The 20,289-nt window shown below is 40.0% G+C and overlaps 3 protein-coding genes across 3 annotated transcripts; all 3 read right to left on the bottom strand.

The window, feature by feature from the left end:
• Positions 1-2,186: 2,186 nt before the first annotated feature.
• Positions 2,187-2,483, bottom strand: LOC114198377 (keratin-associated protein 3-3). Its single transcript, XM_028089766.1, has one exon. It carries the CDS (start codon positions 2,481-2,483, stop codon positions 2,187-2,189), a length of 297 nt encoding a protein of 98 aa, XP_027945567.1.
• A 2,608-nt stretch (positions 2,484-5,091) lies between these two features.
• On the bottom strand, positions 5,092-5,391 carry LOC114198423 (keratin-associated protein 3-1-like). Its single transcript, XM_088020775.1, has one exon. It carries the CDS (start codon positions 5,389-5,391, stop codon positions 5,092-5,094), a length of 300 nt encoding a protein of 99 aa, XP_087876901.1.
• Positions 5,392-10,432: 5,041 nt separating this feature from the next.
• Positions 10,433-10,726, bottom strand: LOC114198512 (keratin-associated protein 3-1). Its single transcript, XM_028089958.2, has one exon. It carries the CDS (start codon positions 10,724-10,726, stop codon positions 10,433-10,435), a length of 294 nt encoding a protein of 97 aa, XP_027945759.1.
• Positions 10,727-20,289: the final 9,563 nt, after the last annotated feature.

Here is a 20,289-nt window from a genome sequence, read left to right as displayed (position 1 = left end):
CTGCATGCCATGCTGCTCACATCTGCCCGCAGGAACCACATGCATTATAAATATATTCATAGCTGTGTGTAGACCACATGTATTGTGATTATAATAGCTTGTCTGGCTCAGTTGGTTGAGTATCCGACTCCTGGTTTTGGCTCAGGTCATGGTCTCCTGGGTCATGAGATTGAGCGTATATTGGGCTCTGCACTCAGCAGGGAGTCTTCTTGAAGTTTCTCTCCCTCTGCCCCTCCCCCCACACTCTCTCGCTCTCTCTCAAATAAATAAATAATTAAAAAAAATAACTTGTCTGTCTCCCTCACCAGATCCGAGAGAAACTTGAGAGCACTCTAGGTAATAACATTTCTTTTATCTTTATAATCTTAGCACAGATATGGTGCCTGGCACAGGGGGAGCCCTCATGAAATACTGGCCAAATGAATGAGTGAATGGACTAAATCCCTTGTTGGCAGTGTTGCAGGTTGTTATGCATGTACCCCATGGCTGCTAAGTTCTGTTCATTCAAACCACTAATAAGCCTGTGAGATCGTCTGAGAAATCCCTCTCTGGGGAGACTGGCAGGCACGCTAAGGACATTGAGAAACATGTTTATTCAAAGGCATTTACTTCTTCCCTTCCTTGCCCTGCCTTTTTCTTTTTTGCCTATATTCTTTTGGTTTTGGCTCAATGCTTTTCAAATTCTGACTTGTGCCTTTGTATATGAATGACACATAGATACATTATAACATGTATTGTACATGTATACTTCATGATATGTATTATATATGTATTCTCTCTTTAAGGCTTGTAAAGGATAATCTCAAGATAAAATTAAGTAGGTTGGTAAAAACAAGTAAAATTAAGCCATAGATTAAATCATTTTTTAAAAGATTTTATTTATTTGACACAGAGAGAGAGAGAGAGAGCACAAGCAAGGGGAAGGGCAGAGGGAGAGGGAGAAGCAGGCTCCCTGCCGAGCAAGGAGCCCAATGTCAGGCTTGATCCCAGGACCCCCGAGCTGAAGGCAGATGCTTAACCGATTGAACCATGCAGGTGCCCCATTACGTCGTGTTTAATCAAGACTTTAGCTCTAGTTCACAGCTCATCATCTGAAGAGTTTTGGCATTCTGTTGATCACTGGAGTTGAATTTCTGTGCTAAGGACGGTGGCAAGTAGAGATATATTCCTAGTGCCCTGCTTCTAGAGTTGACCACTTGAGTTCTCTTTAAGGGAAAATGAAGTTGAAATTGGTAGGCCCACTAAATGACCCAGATCTTAGAACTGAATACCTGCCACTTTTAATCTGTGAGCCAATAGATCCTTTTCTATTACAATTGGATGTGATGATTTTGTTAAAGATTCTTACATTTTTTTCTCTTGCACGTTTGAAGTTGGTGTCATAACTGTTCACTCAGCTTCTGGCTCTTAGTATTGGAGCCTCTGTCATATGGTAGAAAGAATTGGGCTTTAAAGTCAGACATATGAGGAGCTGAATTCTGGGTTTCTTACTAAGTAACTTTGGGAATGTTGAATAATTCTTGAAGCTTAATTTTCCTCATCTATGAATGATATTTTAAGGATTATGTGAGTTAATAATGTGATTTACCCAGCAAAGTGTAGGTAAATAAATATTGGCTCACCTCCAAATTGTATTTGGCTGAGGAAAAGGAGAGAACATAAAAGATAACCAATTTGAAGTTAGCAAGCCTAGGAAGCTAGCTAGTTCCAAGCATTCTTCTAATAGATTCTTTTTTTTTAATAAAATAATCATCTTATCTTTACCTTTTTTTAAATTAAAGAAATATACCTGAAACTCTAACATACACAAACAACATAGCTTGCCAGAGAAATGACGTTTATTGGAAAACCCATCAAGAATTTTTTTCCTCTATGAAAATATCCAATATAAGAAATGGGATCCAAGAAGCAACGTGACCAGAAAATATAGTCTGAGCTCTTAGAGATTCCAACAGTATTTTGATAATAGATGATGTTCACCTGCCCAAATGAACCAAATGGTTATTCAGCCAAATAACCATAAAAAATGTCTTGATTTTTTTTTCTTTCCATTAAAACGAAAGGTAGGTTTTCAGATCTGGGCCATCTGGTCTGCCTCAACATCTGATAAACTGCTGAGGCAAGTGAATACTGAATAGACGCTTCTGGGTCCTTCATTGTCAGGCACGGAGCAAAGCAGCCATCATTCAGCAGGAGCTTGGGATGCAGGGCTCACAGGAGGGCTGAGTGAAGGTTGTGAGGTTGATGGTCTCCAGGCCTGGGGTGGGGTGGCTGGAGTTGAGCAGGAAGCAGGTGGGCACACAGGGCTGAGGAATGTGGCAGGGTGGGGGGCAGTTGTCACAGCAGGTTGGCTCCAGTAACCAAGTCGTGTGTGGGCAGGTGCTGGGCAGGCAGACTCCACACCGGCAGCATTTGTCAGAGGAACAGATGGTGGTGGCGGGGCCGGTGGGGACGCTGCAGCAGCAGGGCACACAGCAAGCCATGACGTTGGGAATCTGTGTTTGCTCTTGGTTTCTTGGAAAGATGAGGTTTCTGAGGTACAAATGTCTCCTCTTGCTTTGAAGCTCTTATATACCCTCCCCAGTGGGTGTTGTTCCAACCAGAAGGCGTCCTCCAATTTTTGTTTACCCCACCCCTCCTCACTAAGATTCTCTAATCAGTTTGGTATTTACTTGTCCATTAAGAGTCCTGCCCTTATTAAGGTAAATCATGTTTTTGACTCATCATGTCATTTTTGTCATAAGATGATTACATTTTATCTTCACAGGGTCCTGGAATGCCAAACCTTATATGAATTAAGGATAATCAGTGTGAGAGACAATTTAGCTATAGTCTCAGAGGCTATATTCATGTCCTTGTTTTTCTCCCCCTTAATTTAAAATAATATGCATAATGTACAATTTTTAATTACTAATTTCAGTATATATAACTCATAGTTAATTGGACCATTCTCTCAATAAAGTCAACAAGGACATGGCTACTTATAGATGAATGTTGCATATGGCTATATGCATCTCAGACATATTTACTTTATTTATTGAGGCTATAATTCAGGTTCTATTGAGCAAGTGGGGTGATAGCCAGAATGGAATACGATGAAACTCCTTTTCGTTATTTTTACCCTATTCCAAGTTTCCAGAGGTTGTATTACTCTGTTGTTTTTTTTTTTTTAAACAGTCTTTACTCAAAGTTATGCCAATCTTCTAGTGAGTCAAAATGTAAATTCACTGGGAAGAAAGATCCACCCAGTTGCTGACTTTTGTTAAATGTACCGTTAAAAGAAAATCACCTCATCTTATTCATTTTCAGATGAATGCTGTACACTAAATCTAAAATAAGTTGAAACAAGGTCAAAAGCGTAAGTCATAAGATTCACAAAACAACAGCGGGTTCAGGAAGTGGATCTGATCCAATGTGATTTAGAACTATAGAAATCTTTTTTTCACGGGCTTACTTCCTACTGTGCATGTTTATTTGTTTTCATATCTTGGATCTTCAGTTAGGTTGTAAATTCCTTTGAGGAATGCCTTATACAGCATTCTTCACCTCAGTTGGCCTTGATTTGCTGGAGTCTTAGGTTGGCAGATGAGGAAGTGGGACTGAATAATCTGTAGGTGTAATATCCTGATTCCAGCATCTTCACATACTTCCCTTTGATCAGCACAAAACTATCCAGGTAGTAGAATCTAAATTACATAATTTGTCGGTTAGCAAGTTGTTGTTGAGGAAACACGAAGTATGGATTCTTTGGTGGGGTGTTTCTGAGGGGACATTACTGAAAACCAACTTGGCCTGTTTAAAAGAGAAGCAACCTGGCTGAAACAAATGGAAAATTTAGTGGAAAATACTAAATGTCATTGGTAAATAAGCCTCATGCATTTTATGAGAAGAAAAACTCGTTAGTGAAGTTGGCTTGATTTTTGCTTAAATATTGATATGTATCACAAAGCTTATCAAATAAAAAAATTAGTGCCCTCTAGGTACTTTGCATCTCTGTGTGATCATACTGTTTCTTGCAGTGTCCTTCCCTGCTTCTCTACTTCTCAAATCCTGTTCATTCCTCAAGCATCAGCTCAACTATCTCCTTCACAGCAACCTTTAGGTGGTTCTTCTAGGTGTTTTCATTCTTTGCTTTCACAAAGTATGCCACCAGTCTTTTCATTTAGACCTCGTTTCAGTCTGTTATATATTATGGCTCATCATTTATATCTGTCTTCCTCATTCCAATGCAAACTCTCTGAAAGTGGGAATTATGTCTTCATCTTCTTTGTCTCTGTCAAGTACCTAGGTCATAGTAGGCATTTGATAAATGTGTATTGAATTGGATTAAATTACAGATTAGAATGAAAAAGATACGTATTTATTTTAGAATAGCTCCTTATAATAATAATAATAATTTAAATAAGCAGAACAATTCATTTCATTTGTGCCTTTACACCTGGTCAAAAACGGTTTTACATTCAAAGCTTCACCTAAATGAGTTAATGAAAAAAATATGGCTCAGCTCAGTCTTTGGGGTTTCTTCTGTACGTGGATGTTTAATTGCCAGTTTCTCAGAATCTTTTAAAAGGAGATATGTGAGATAGTTACTTAAGAGGCAGGGGAAACATTAAAATTAAAAGTAGGTCCTGACCTTGGAATTTAAAATGATGTTAAGCTTAGGGCTTAATATATTTGACTATTCAGGCAATTTTCTTCAAGTATGTACATATCCTTGTGAGGCCTCCTTTTGCCTATGAGATTTATGTTGATGTCATCAGACAGTGTCATTCTGCTGGACATATTTATAGGTTTATGATGTACATACATGTGTCAAGAGTTGTTTGGTAATTACAGCATTAAACACAAGACACCACATGGTTCAGGGCGCAGTGGTGTTTAGTTTTAAAGTGAGGAGGTCCATGACAGCATTTATTTGACTTCTCACTGGAAATCATCATTCAAAACATAGAACAGTTCTGCAAAACTGAAGACACAGGGTCAGAACATTTTCTTCCAGAGCTTTTAATTAAAGACCATTTGCTGAACCGCCCTTAATGACTATTGTTGTCCCTTGGGGCAATGTGGGCAAGCTCTCAGACCTATCTTTGGCTAACAGCCTGGTGCTTCACACTTAGTGGGCTGGACACAGGTTGTGACAGAGATCCCGCTCAGGTTTGGAGGAGGGTGGCCGCTGTTGAGCAGCCAACATGATGGCATGTAGGAGTCAGGCTCACAGCAGGGTGGGGGGCAGGTGTCGCAGCAGGTGGGCTGAAGGAGGCTGATCTCGTGCGGGCAGGTGCTGGGTAGGCCGACTCCACATTGACAACATAGGTCAGAGGAGTCCATGGTGGTGGCAGGGCCAGTTGGGATGCTGCAGCAGCCTTGGAGACAAGACTCACAGCAAGACATTTTGTTGCAAAGGAAGATCTTCTACTACAAAGTTGTTCTCTGTGAGTCTTTTATATCAAGCTGTCTCAGGGAACACAGCTTCTGTCCATCAGAATGTTTCCCTATTATTGTTTGTATAATCCCATACAAATAACTCACTACCTTCTTATTTATCAGCTGCAGGATGAGCTCTCCTTAAGTTTTATTTGGTTGTGTTGCTACATTTCAAACGTGCTTCCTGTTGAGGTTTCAAAATGGTATCAGTGTAGGTTCTCCACTTACTCCATCGTAGGTAAATACTTCACTGTCTTTTCTAACTTTCTTCTTTTTTACCAACCAGAATTTGTTCTTACAAATGATCACTGCTGAGTGTAAAGAATCGAGAGTGATTTCCCTGGGAAGTAAGAAATGATCCTTCTCAAAATGTGTGCCCTCATATATTTGGGAAGTCAAAACCTCCGGGACTTTTTTCCTGCCAGATTCACCTTGCTGTCTTTTCATGGATTTGAGGGAATAAATGAATATCAGAAATAAAAAAAATCATCTTGGGAAGTTCAGAGCCTGCTAGATGATTTTCTGTATCGATCCACTACATTATCTGTGTACACAATTATGTATAAATATTTAAATAAGCTCTCAAAGGACATTGTGTTTTTTTTTTTAACCAGGAGTCTGAACATATTAAAACATAGTTCCATAAGACTATATATGGTCTGAAAAATGAGCTTGCAACATGAAAAGTTCTTTCTTTTCAGAAAAACCAACTGCTGACCTGCCTATTTCATTTTTCAAAACTGTCAAAGCTGGTAGTCACTTCCTATCAAACATTTAAAAAATTCCTTCCACTTTAATTCAGTGATAATATTAACATATGTCCAAAGCTAGTACATATCTACAGTAAAGGATGCTGGTAAGCGAATCCACTCATTATAAGTCAAGTATTTACTCAATCTCTAATATATTCTGAAAAGTGTAGGAGAGATAGAAAAATAGAAGGCGTGATGCCTGCCCTCCAAGAGTACAAGGTCTGATGGAAAAGGCTAGAAATCCCTTTGCGTATGATTCAAACAATGTATAATTAAGTACAGGACAGGGTAATGGGAGGAGTTCTGGAGCTAGGTTTGAATCCAGATTATAAGTTACATGTTGTGTACCCTAGATGAAGTTATTTGGGCTTTAGTTTTCTCAACTACAAACTACAAACTACTACCCCTCACTCGATTTCCCTGAATGATAATGTCTTACAATACCATTGTGCGTTTGTCAAAACTGAAAAACCAACATTGGTACATTGCTGTTAATTAAACTTCAGATGTTATTCAGATATCACTAGTTTTTCCATTACTGTCCTTTTTCTGTTCCAGGATCCAATCTGAGATCCCACAATACATTTAATCATTATGTCTCCTTAGTCTCCTCTGATCAACGACAATTTTTCTCAGTCTTTCCTAGTTTTTCATGACCTGAACAGTTCTGTGGTGTACTGGTTAGGTAGGGTACAAACTACTTTTAATCTTATTTGACAGTTGAGGAACCTGAGGCAGGAAGTTAAATGACATGACCAAGGACACATAGCTAGTAAGTGATGATTTAAAGCAAGGACCGTCTGGTCGAGGAGACTGCTCTCTTGACTGTCATATAGGGGACATTGCTCTGACAAGAGTGTAGGCTGCACTTTGCCTCACGATTAGTAGCAGGTAAGATTTGGTAGAAATTACTATACCAGATTACTGGGGGTCTTGACAGCCACACTGAAGAATTTAGCCTTGATTCAGTAAAAATAATAAATAAATAAATTGAGTTATTCTAGAGTTTTGAGCAATTCAATTTAGCCATATTTATAGTAGGGATAGAAGCCTTGGTCTGACAGAGGTATAGTTTGGATGAAGGGAGAGGCATGGTCTTACTGAACCAAGGTTAACTAGGAGGCTGTGATCAGGCGTCTAATGATCAGTGTCTAAATTAGGCTAGAGTCAGTGAAGATGGAAAGAAAGGCCTGGAGGCCAGGAGAAATTTGAAAGAAAAATGATATGACTTGGTTTTCTGTTCTATTATCAAGGATAAACAATTATTAACTTTACAGGTAGTTTGTTTTTGCCTTGAACTGGGTTATTGAAACTCATCAGAAAATCGAAAATGTGGTTTGAGTTGCCATTCTATATTTCAGTGCAGGGTTAATGACCCAGTCAATGTTTTTCTTGTGCTGAGGCTGCTAATCAGTATTTAAAGTCTAACTTTAAAAAAACATAACTTGTTTTCACCTTAGAAACATAAACAATTTTTCCTAGACTCACTGTGTATACTCATTTTGTCTTAAACTGTAATCACCTCAGAGAAAGTGAGTTATTATATACCACCAAATATACAATTTAGGGGGATAGTGGAAAGTGTATTGTTAAGTGGCATATACTTTCTCCTGGATAAAGAGAGCCATACGTAATCCTATTTGTCTTGGACATACTGCTGTCTGCAAAGGAGGTGTGTGCTTTCGTGTAGTGGAAAGAGAAGCGGCTTATGGATTCAGGCAGTTTTAGGTTTAATCCCCTCTCTGTCACTTACTATTTGTGTAACTTTGGGAGTCTCCGTTTTCTCTCCTGTAAGGTGTAGAGAATGATGGTAGTTACCTGTCTTTGTTTTTTGTTAGAAATAAATGAAACCTGTACCTCTGAAACAAATAATACATTAGATGTTAAAAAAAAAAAGATAGTGGGAAGGGAAAAATGAAGGGGGGGAATGGGAGGGGGAGACGAACCATGAGAGACTATGGACTCTGAGAAACAAACTGAGGGTTCTAGAGGGGAGGGGGTGGGGGGATGGGTTAGCCTGGTGATGGGTATTAAAGAGGGCACGTACTGCATGGAGCACTGGGTGTTATACGCAAACAATGAATCATGGAACACTACATCAAAAACTAATGATGTAATGTATGGTGATTAACATAATAAAATAAAATTTAAAAAAAGAAATAAATGAAATAATGCCCATGAAGCACAAATTAGAATGCCCAGTAGATATTCACCAAATGTTAGCTATTATGAATAAAGTAGCAAAAGTGATAAAGTGGGATGGAGTTGATTAGTGGCATGGAGTACTTGTTACTTGAAATGCTTCTGGACGATCTAGAACCATAGACTTTTAAAGCTGAAAGTGTCTCTAGAGAGCTTCTGGTCTACCAGCCTGTTTAAGTGATTTAAGACCGGAGACCCACAGAGCTCAAGTGACTGGCTCAGGGCCACAGAGGCAGCTCAACCACAGAGCCACACATTTTCTGGGTTCCATCTGGGGCATTTTAACTAGAACCAAGGATCTTCGAATGCCTAAAGATCCACAGTGGTAGTACTTGGACACTCAGACTTATTTTCAGTATTAAAAATAAAGTCTAAATATTTATCTCTTACAAACATGAATGAAAATGTCAAACTTCTTTGCTTTTGACTAAAAAAGAGGTAACTTGGGTATATTAATCCTAAAATTCTCACTAATGCTTATAAATGTACTTATGAACAAACATGAAGGAAGCAATGAATTATAATTTTACAAAGGTACATGGGGAAAATAATATTTTTCAGGAAATAAGGGGATGCCTTTTGGTGAGAAAGGTAAGAACCATAGTGTGGCAGTAATGGCGAGTGAGCATCTCTCACCATCCAGAGTGGGGCTCTGTTGGGTCGTTTGATTCTCACAGTAATCCTGAGACACAAGCAGGGATAAGAGTATCATTTCTGCTGTGATAACAAGGAAACTGATGCTGGAAGGGAAGTGAATGGCCCAAAGTTCCAAGGCAAGTCCAAGAAAATATGAGATTGCACGTTGGGTACTTTCTGTAAATACCTTACACACTTGGAATTTTCCAGGACAACTAAGGAGATGAATTAATGGTCATCATAAAAGTTTTGTTCTAAGAGGAACTGTGTGTTTTTGCTTCCAGAATTGTGTGCCTATTTCTTGTGGATGGAGACTACTGCTCTATAGCCTGATATTTTCAGTTCATTTTAATGCCATGATATTATATGTCACTTGGATTAGTAAACTTTCAAAGATCATTCTGACTCATGTAAATCAAGCCTCATTTGAGGGAGCAAGGAATACCCAATGAATGCTAATATTCAGAATTGATTTTTCTAGAAGACGGACTATATCAAGAAATAGGTGTTTGTTCTTCTCCAAATTACATTGCATTTTGAACTTGGAATTTCACTAATGACTATAACTGAGGGAATCAAAATTATTTCTACATGACAGCAAAGTGATCAGTTTGTTTAGTCAGTTAAGGAAGAAAGAAGTCAATTTTAGGGACAATGGAAATTAAAATAAGTAAAACATTTAAAAAACGTATTAATCTCCAGGTTCCAGCATAGGGCTTGGCATAGTGGTTGTCTTCAAAAAATACCTATTAAGTAAAAAGATCCTACAAAATGACCTAGTGAATTTTTCACTTTTCAACCCGTCACAAAGAGCTGGTGTCTAATTTTCCTTTTTTTTATTAAAGATTTTATTTATTTGTTTGAAAGAGAGAGAGAGTGAGAGAGAGCATGAGAGGGGAGAGGGTAGAGGGAGAAGCAGACTCCCCGCCAAGTTGGGAGCCCGATGCGGGACTCAATCCCGGGACTCTGGGATCATGACCTGAGCTCAAGGCAATTGCTCAACCAACTGAGCCACCCGGCACCCCAGTATCTAATTTTTCAATGATTCCACCACAAATGCTCTCCTTCTGCTGCGATAAATCTTGGATAAGATGACCTGCTATTCAGGTTTAGGTAGGCACTCCACTTTCCCTGAGAGGAAATATGAGAATAAATCATCACAAAGTCACATTTGCTAAGCCAGAATAAAGTTTATTAAGGAATAGTCAAAATGGTTATTTCTCAAAGAGCAATGAAATGGCCTAAAAGACCGAAAGAAGGTCTCCAACTCCACTCAAAGGAGGAGAGAAGAAGTTGGGTGAATTCATGAAAACATGGCCCAGGGACTTGGGATTGATTTAGCCTGACGTAGGTAGTAGCAGGTGTTGAAGGCCTGCTGATGAGCCCCACATTCCTGAACCTGTGCAGAGACGTGTTGCTTAGCAGGGCTCACAGGGACTCTGACAGCCAGGCTGAACATAGGTGGTCAGGTTGATCCCACTCATTCCAGGAGTTGGGTAGCAAGAATTGAGCAGCCAGCAAGTTGGCACATAGGTGTCAGGCTCACAGCAGGGTGGGGGGCAGGTGTCGCAGCAGGTGGGCTGGAGGAGGCTGATGTCATGGGGGCAGGTGCTGGGCAGGCAGACTCCGCACCGGCAGCATTTGTCAGAGGAGCAGATGGTGGTGGCGGGGCCGGTGGGGATGCTGCAGCAGCAGGGCACACAGCAAGCCATGGTGTCAGGAGTTAGGGTTTTGTTGGGTTGGGAAGAGAAGTCTATTGGTGTCTCAATGCTTCTCTCTTCTGCCTTGGCTCTTATATACTCACCTCCCTGGGCGTCAGCCTATTACCAAGATTTTTTCCCCCTGTGTTTCAGTTTATAGCTATCTCCATTAAAACCATCTAATTACTTAAGTGTTTATTACCTGAGACACACTCTTTATCTCATAAAAGGGGCTTAGGTTGTTTTGTTGTCAAATTAGGACTCTTCATGTTGGGCTCTTTGTCACTTTAAGGACATTTCATTTCAGTCTTCAAAGGCACCGAGTCATCCTCTAATCGTTATACATCATTAGTGATGGCCTGGTATGCTAGGTATCTGCAAATCATCCCCACATTTCTTTGTCTACTTTCAGATGATGAGATAAGTAGGCTTTTTGATTGCTAGTCTATCAGCAACCAAAGATTCTATATGATAATTTAGGTCTTCTGCTTGAAAAAGTGCTAAAAGTCTTAGATTTATTTTTCATGGCTCCAAGAAGCTGAATTAAGATGAACAGATGGGATCTATAGAGAAGGAGATTCTGATTCTGTGTAAAGAAACACTTTCTTAGAGAGCTATAGAAATAATTTGCTTTCTGTTCCCTCCATGCGTGTGGTGAACGATAACCTGTCAGGGACAGGCAGATGGGAGTCAGGAACTGTACAGTGACGGATGCCCTTTAAAACTCCATCCAACAATGTCATGGATTAAGATTATTTGTGACCCAAAGAACAGGCATATGGGGCCATTTAGAGACAAAACAGTGCAGTATATCCTAAAATGAGTTCCATGAACATCTGTTCGAAGGAACATTAAAGGGTTCTCTGGTAAATACATTTGGGAAATAGAGTTCTTCATTGGTGGACCTTCCAGAGCCTTTAATATGCTAAAGCACTCTGTGACTTGCCAATAAAGAGATAGAACATGTATTTTTCTCCAAACTTACTTGGCCATGGAATCATTTTGTTTGTTAATTTCCATAGGTTAGCTTCATAAATTAGTGTTCTATGGAGCACACTTGGGGAGATTTCCAAGTTACATCTAAACTACTAAAGCCCTAATGATAGAATTATTTAAATAAATAAAGGCATAACACTGTGATGTTTTAGATGCTTTGGAGTAGGAAAAAAAATATATATATTTAAAGATTTTATTTATTTATTTGACAGAGAGAGACACAGTGAGAAAGGGAACACAAGCAGGGGGAGTGGGAGAGGGAGAAGCAGGCTTCCTGCAGAGCGGGGAGCCCGATGCGGGGCTCGATCCCAGGACCCTGAGATCATGACCTGAGCTGAAGGCAGATGCTTAACGACTGAGCCACCCAGGCGCCCCTGGAGTAGGAAAAATATTAAACTAGTAAACCTTCAGAAATATTTTACTTTGAAAGTCTTAAAGAATGTTTTCTTGACCCATCTTCATATAAAATGGCTCAGGCTTTAAAAATAAGTAGAAAATTGTACATGATAAAGGTGTCAGAAGCCAAAATCAACAAGATGATGGATCCAAATGATGCTTAACATTAAAACTGCTTTCGTTTTAGCCATCTTATCCCTGTTAGAATGATTTTGTGGTTTTGGATTCTTCTGCTAGAATTTTGCTTGTTGTCCACGTTACTTTCATAGATATCTCTTAGTTCAGTCAAACCCTCATTGGCTGAACACCTGCTGCAAGTCAGACATTGCGTAAAAAAAGGAGCAAATAGGAGCCTGCCCTTGAGGATGTTGTAGAGGAGACACAGAGAAGTAAACTGGCAAATGACAAGATAGGGTTGTACATTCAGGATTTTTAGGTGAGGTGTGGGAGTTTGGAAGTAGGTATCACTGACTTTACCTGGAAGATTCAGGAAGTACTTCATGAAAAGGGAACAATAGGGTGGGTAGGGAAGGATGATTAGGAGCTTAGCAGGTAGAAAGGAATAGGAAGGGAATTTCAGCAAGTGAAGCAAGGAAACAACATGCCACGGGTGCGTTCGTGGGATGGCAAGTGTTGATTGGGGGAAGCACAAAGCACAAACTCTGGATCTCCCTTTCTTAGGGAGGCTGTGGAGGAGAACAGTGGGAGATGGAGTTGGAAAGGTGGGTTAGTGCCACAGTAGGAAGAATTTGTTCTGTACCTAGAATGCTACACTCAGGATTTTGAACTTCATCCTCTTGGCAGTGGACATTAGTTAAAGGTATTGAACAAATATGGGACATGTTTGGATTTGTTTTTAGAAAGATGACTAGTTTTGAGTAGAGGCTCAGTAGCAGCATCACTTACTAAGTATTAGGCCTTGTGCTGAGTGCTTTATGTGTGGTACAGTTCTCACCACGAGCTTATGATATATGCAAAGTTGCTATCCCTGCCGTTTTACAGATGAGGAACCTGGGGGTATAAACAGGCTAAGTAAATAGTAAGGGAGTAAATGATGGAGATGGCATTTGAAGCCAAGCAGTCTGGCTCCAGAATCTGCGCTCTCAACCACGATGTTATATTCCCTCTTGGTGGGTGGGTGGGTGGGGGTATTGTTCTGACTAGAGTGAAGACAATCCTCAAGATGAGTTGTTGTGAGATTGGTGGAAAGGGTGGGATCTGGTTATTGAAGGTCTTGAGACCATAGAAAGGGAGCTGATTTTAGAACCTGTTTTCTTAACTAAAATGCTAGCGGTAGGAAGGAGATAATTTGAAGGCAGGGACAGTGAATGGGAAGGTATTTGGGTGTTCTACGGGGATGTTGAGGAGGGTGTGATTTCTGTCTTAGAGGGTATCATAGAGAAGAGGGGATATATCTGGGATTTCTCATCACATTATTCAATTTCCTGGGGACCACTAGTGGCACATCAGTTTCCACAACAAAACTAATATTCTTGTTTTAAGATGACTACAACATGGTCATCTTATCCTCAGCTAATAGGTAGCATTTATTGAATATATATACCATGTGCCAGGCATAGTGCATAGTATTTTATGCACATTTTCTTCCTTACTTCGTACAACCCTATAAGGCCAGGACTGTTACTACACCAACTTCCCAGAAGACAAAACTGAGAGTAAGGGTATTAAATATGACTTAAAGTCATATGGCTAGTGAATGGCACCTTGTCTAATAGCAATTCCTCACACTTATTAATAAAAATCAGCATTTTTCTGGGATTAAATTTTACATAACTAAATTGTGTACATTTTTTTAAAATTAGTTAGTTCATTCAGCAGAAGACCCAGCACTGTGAGAGACAGTACTGTATCTGAGACCCAGATACAGAAGTTAACAGGTAAGGTAAGGTAAGGTCCTTGCTGTCAAGGTGTTCATTCTAGCAGGGGAAGACAGACAATAAAAAAATGAAAGAGTGGGGGCGCCTGGGCAGCTCAGTTGGTTAAGTGTCTGCCTTCGGCTCAGGTCATGATCTCAGGGTCCTGGGATCGAGCCCCGTGTCGGGTTCCCGGCTCAGCGAGGAGTCTGCTTCTCTCTCTATCCCTCCCCACTGCTTGTGATCTCTCTCTCAAATAAATAAAAAAAATATTTTTAAAAAAATGAAGTAGTGACCACAACAAGTGACAAGTGCCAGAAGAAAATGGAACGGTGAAGTCACAGAGTGGTTGGAGGTGATGCGGGGAGTACACTCCACTGGTCAGGGCAGTCAGCGACAGCCCTTGCCAGGTGGCTGGAGTGCATGCAGCAAAAGACCAGTGTGAAAGTAGATGAGGTTCACGGAGGTAGGCAGGTGCTGGGCCGTGTAGGATTTTGTAGGTTCAACAGAGTTTAGGTTTTATTCTAAAGGCACTGAGAATGCACTGGATGCTTTGCAGCAGGGGGTGAAAACATGTGTTATGTTCTGGGGAAAGGGAGGTGCTGCAGGTCCATAGTGGAAACAGAACAATCTGTGGTCCAGACGAGAGGATGAGGCGTGTTGCCAGCGGTGGATGAACTGGTAAGAGGTGGAAGAGTTGGGGAGACATTTTTGAAAGTAGAGATGGTAGGTTGTGCTGATCAAGAAGATGTGTGGAGAGACAGACCAAGGACCATGTTTAGGTCTCAGATTTACTCATAGGCAAGAGGGGAGCTGAGTCACAGAGCTGCCATCTGGGTTGGTGGAAAGGGGTGGATGATGAGGTCAATGTGGGGTGAGCAGCCTGAAGCCCATGAGAGGGAGCAGGGCTGAACACACAGGAGGCTCCACCACCCAGACACAGAATGTGCTTACTGCCAAGTTGTTGGTCTGGGATGAAAGGTCACTTTTATGTGTGTTAGTCACAGTTTGTTGTGAGCCTTTGTGAGCTTTACCAACATCCTGGATTTCTGGGGTGCTGTCGGGAAAATCCTCCCATGATGGCACCTCCCGAGTCAGCAGGAATGTCAGTGTGGTGAGATTTCACACTTCGAGGCAACTCAATTTTCTTTAAGCCTGATGGAACACTTCATCCCTTCACAAAAGCAGGCTATAGGAGCCTTTTCAGTTTGTCATCCTAATAAAAATGCCTGTAAGTAAAAACATTCGGTCTTTGTTTTCTGAATTGCATGATCTTTTCAATTTCTGGGGAACTCCTTTATAATATCAGTTGGAAGAAAACATAGCTGGCATCAGGACTGCTATGGACATCAGTCCTTTCATTGCATAATGTCCACTTTATTCTTTGCTGAGCAGGCAGGCAAAAGATTCTGGGTTTGGGTTAAATGGTGGACTTTGGGGGCCTTTTCCCGATATTTTCTAGTGTGTGGTTATAGCCCAGACAGATATAATGCTTGCCAGCTTATTAGCCGTGTTGTTTGGGTTTCTTTTAAATGGAAGTAATGTTTTGTGACTTGAAGACCGCTGATATTGACTTAAAGGGAGTGAGTGAGCCCTTCCACTTTGTCTCACGTGGACATGTATGATCCCGATGCAACATGCCAGAGCAGGTCTCACAGTACTATGGCACATGCACGCTTCACCCAGCTTCTGCTGGCTGGCAGTACTGCCTATTTTTCTTGGGGGGTTCTCATGTGTTATTGTGGGCTGTAGAATGTGCAGATAGTAACAGGAGATTATACACAGTTAAGGTATAAAATATGTGTTAAGTAAAATTAACCTGGTTGGGAAAATGGATGTTCAATAAAATTTGAATCCCTAATATATGCCAGGCACTGGGAAAATCAAATTTTCAGCTGTTCACTGTGTGAAATCTAATATTGAGACAGTTAAACACAATTATTCTATAGTAAACTTAGGGTTTTACATCCTTGGAATTATTTGCTAACAATAGTTATATCTTATAATTTTATTAAATTGGATGCTTTTGCCCATTGATTGGACAAATCTGATTACTGGATTGAATTAAATAGCTACTGAATTTTCAAAGAATTCCTGTAAGTAGTTGAAATTTTTTAAAATTAAGATGATTAAATGCTTATGTATTTAAATATTAGCTGACATGATGACTTTAAAATATATTTTGAGTTGTTTAATATACAGCTGATTTTATAACAACAGCAAACCCTCATATAGCATTTACTATGTAGCAGATGCGGTTCTATGCTTTACATGTATTATGTCATTTAATTCTTACAATAGCCCTATGTGGTTGGTATTGAAGGTATCCTTTATTTTATAGATGAGGGAAACTGAGGCATAGGGAGAGTAAATGAGTTGATCAAGGTCAGCAACTGGTAAATAGTAGAGTTGGGATTTGAACCCTGGCTATCTGGCTCCAGAGTCTGTGTTCTTAATCACTGTATACTAATCCACAATCTCTCCATTGTTGATTATTATATTTTTGAAGAGAAAATATGTAATTTAGTTTATTTCAGCCAGGCTTTGTTGATACCCTGCTATTTGCCTTGCACTGTGCTAGGAGATTTAGGGGACTCAGGGATGGTTTAGTTTCTACTGGGGTTCGTTGGGCACTCAGGACTTTAAGCAGAGTAGGAAAGTCATTCCAATTGTAGTGAGCAGCTTCAATAAATGCACAGATGTGGAAAAGAACAAATTGTCATTAGGAGGCAGTGAATAGTGAGTGCACTATGTCTAGACAATAGTCATGTGAGGTAAAAGCTAGATGGAGAGTCTTGACTCTCAGGCTGAGGAGTTTGAACTTAAGTAGGTAGACCATTGAGAGCCACTGGCATGTTTTTCTAAAGCAGGGAAATCACTTCATTAATCTCCCCATTTGTAAAATACCACATTGCTAGAATGTGTAAGGAATAAATTAATGCATTAAAAATGTTTAACACGGTGTCTGAAACATAGTGCTCAATAAATGGTTCTAAATAAAGGGTAGTTATTGTTAAGTAAATGTTCTTTTTCCATCATTCACAGGTGAACACCTGTGAATTCTATTTAACAATGGGGTGATCTAGGGGTAAATCTAGGAGTTTAGCTTTCCAGTCTCTCAGTGTCTGGAAAGTCTTCTGCCTGTTCACAGTCTTCAACTTTGCAACCAGTAGGGGCTCCACCTCTACAAAGGAAGGACTAAGTGGCCCTTAGCCTTGCTTTGCTGGAACCCTGTGAGGCTACTGGGAAGCAGTGTCTCCTTCTCTAGTACCTTCTGCCATGTTGCCATTTTGTGGAGGTAGTCCAAGCAAACCCTCAGTAAGATTTATTACTTAGAGGGGACTGAAGCAAATCTGTCAGCTTGAGTATGGATTTCTCCATTCTGCATTTCTCATCAATATCTGTGGTTTATGGGAAGTGATGCAACTCACATTGAAATTCCGTTTGAAATTTTAACTGGAGAACCAAGATGTATTAGGATAGCTTATAATCATAGTTGGTCAGCATTCATCAGTAGGAATTTGGCTTCTTGGTCCATTGGGAAGAAGTATGTGAAGAAAAGAATAGAAAGGAGAGGAACATCATATGCGGGAAAAAATTCCCACAAATTAAAAGTGTGCAGATGAGTTGGATAAAGAAGGAACAACCACCCAAATGGAGTAAAACATCACCCTGGGCAGCCCTCATTCTAGTTTTCTCAGCTTTATCCTCCACTCTTGTGTATCTGGGTGTTGTTAGCCTCCTAATAGTCCACAGGGTTTTGTACTCCTAAAGATGTACAACTGAATGGAGAGGAGGAAGAGAAAAAATTATTAATTTTTTACATGCCAAGCATATTGCTATTGATAAACTTATTTGATATAGGGACACTGTGAGGTATTAGAACCCCCATTTGATAGGCAAGCTAAAACTGGGTAGATTTGTGATTTTCATCTTAGGTCTTCTGATTCCTTTTTTTGTCCCTTCCTACAGTTAAAAATGTCTTTAGAGTGATCAAAGTGTACAACCTGTACTCAAATACAATATAACAAGATATTTGGCTTACTTCCAGTCTCAGCCCCTGGTCCACACTAATTTCTATTCTTAACCTTTGTATGCTTCTCTGTCATTTTTGTCTCTTTTCAATAAAACAGTAAGTGTTGGGGTGAAGTTTCAAAATTCTAACCTCAGAGTTTCCTGAATTCTATCTTTAGGATTCATTATATTGTCTCCTTCCTCCCTCATGGTGCCCCCTAGGGGAGAACCATGAGTTCCGCCTGCTTCAAGATCTTCCTGGCTGTTACTCTAGATAAACCTCTGTCATCTTGACTCTTCTCAAACTTTCTCATGGCTCACCACCTCAGTGGCTCTGAAAATCCAGAGTTCCTTCACTTCTCCATCCCACAATGTTATAAACCTACTAGGATCTTTTCTGCAGGTCTACAGGTCTCATCTTTTGAACAAATGAATACTATCTTTACTTTATTCTGGTTCCATTCAGACCAAGATTCCTCCCATCCTTTTGAGAAAAGATTTAGTTTGTCTCTTCCACCTAAGATAAATACTATATTGAAAATCTTTTAAAAAAAAATGAAGAGCCCCAATATGACAAATATTTGGTGCTTTGGATTAGTCTCTCTGAATCTCACAAGAACACTTTTACTTAACTCTCAAGTCCCCAGGCTCACCCTATGGCTTTCATGCTTCAGTTGATGTGATGATTCAACATTTTCTCCCTTGAAGTTTCTCAAAATCCCTTTGTATTCTTGGGCTTTTAAAACTAAGTTTGCCTATTAGCGTTTAATAGAATAACCATGATGGAAAGCAGGTCTCTCAAGTCAGAGTTATGGTTTTGGGGATAAGTCAGTAATTAACAAAGGGCCATCTGTTGTCAGTTCTCCACGGCACAGCCCACTTTGTGTAGAAGGTTTTTAATAGAAATGGTAGAGCTTTCTTAACTACAGAGCTAAATGGTGCTGAGTAATCTTTCTAGTTCCTCAGTCAGATTCTGTCAGGCCTCCAATGTAATTCTCTGGCTGCCACCTCCAAAGCTCGGAGACATTTTTTCCATAGTCAGTTCCTAGGGTTAACCAAAGTAAGTGGGAAGTCTGAACAAATGGTTCAGTAAATAATCTGAATTTTTAAAGGCAATAAGAGTGTTAACAGTGAGGATCCCTTCAGGAAACAAGAACCACGCCCATTATTTGAATCAAGTGAATTTTATATGGAGAATTTTAAAATAAGTTCTTAGGTAACTAAAAGGGTTAAAAGGGGATACTAAGATGTTACAAATGTAAGAACTGCAGAAAACCCTGGGAATGATAGTTTCTTTCAACGGAGGAGGGAGGGAATTAACACTTAGAAATTTAGAGAGGGGGCTGTCCTGCAGAGCCAAGACTCAGATGTTTCAGTTAAACTAGCTGGCTGGTGACTCTGAGTGGGGTGTGCAGTGAAGCAGGTTCTGCAAGTGTTGAGAAAACTGCAGACAGGATTTAGGTGCTTCTCTGGAAAGGATCTGCAGCTGCTGGAGTGAACAAGTGTTATTGGGAGATAATCCTGGGAATTGTCAGCAAACAGGAAGTCCCAATTAAGCAGAAGGAAGCAAAAAGGAAGGAGCTCGTTCCTTCTTCCTCTTCAGCTTTGCAGCTTTCCTCTGTCACCCCCTGGTGGTAAAGCCCGACAGAGTGGTTTCCAGAGCATCACAGGGCGGACAACAGCAGGGAGGGCATGAAGCTGGGACAGTAACTTAACACCTGGCACAGAGGAGCTTACTCTGAAAGCCCACAGCTTCCCAAATAGGCATCTTTGAATCAGCTGAACCAACGAAATCAGAAAGGGAGACAAACCATAAGAGACTCTTAACTACAGGAAACAAACTGAGGGTTGCTGGGGGGAGGTGGGTGGGAGGATGGAGTTATTGGGTAATGGGCATTAAGGAGGGCATCTGATGTAATGAGCACTGGGTGTTATATCAACTGATGAATCACTAAACTCAAGCTCTGAAATTAATAATACACTATATGTTAATTAATTGATTTTAAATAAAATAAAAAATAAATCAGGTGAACCTCCCCACACCATTCTTTATTTACAGTTCCTTAATTTCATTGTCTCGTTATGAGTTTTGGAGTCAGAGTTGGGTTCATATTTTAGTTTTTACTTCTGAGCAGTGTGACTATAAGCAAGCTATTTAATTTTATTCATTAAAAAATATTTTGAGATATGATTGACATACAAAACTATTTAAATTTAAATAACTTGATGAGTTTGGAGATAAGTATATACCAGTGAAACAGCACAATCAATGCCATAAACTCCCAAAGTTTCCTC

The sequence above is a fragment of the Eumetopias jubatus genome, unplaced genomic scaffold, assembly GCF_037043125.1.
Source record: "Eumetopias jubatus isolate StellerSeaLion01/CBP00866 unplaced genomic scaffold, mEumJub1_p1.0 scaffold_160, whole genome shotgun sequence".
Lineage (NCBI taxonomy): Eukaryota > Metazoa > Chordata > Mammalia > Carnivora > Otariidae > Eumetopias > Eumetopias jubatus.
The sequence above is the reverse complement of the archived record's forward strand: the minus strand, read 5'-3'. Positions and strand labels throughout refer to the sequence as shown.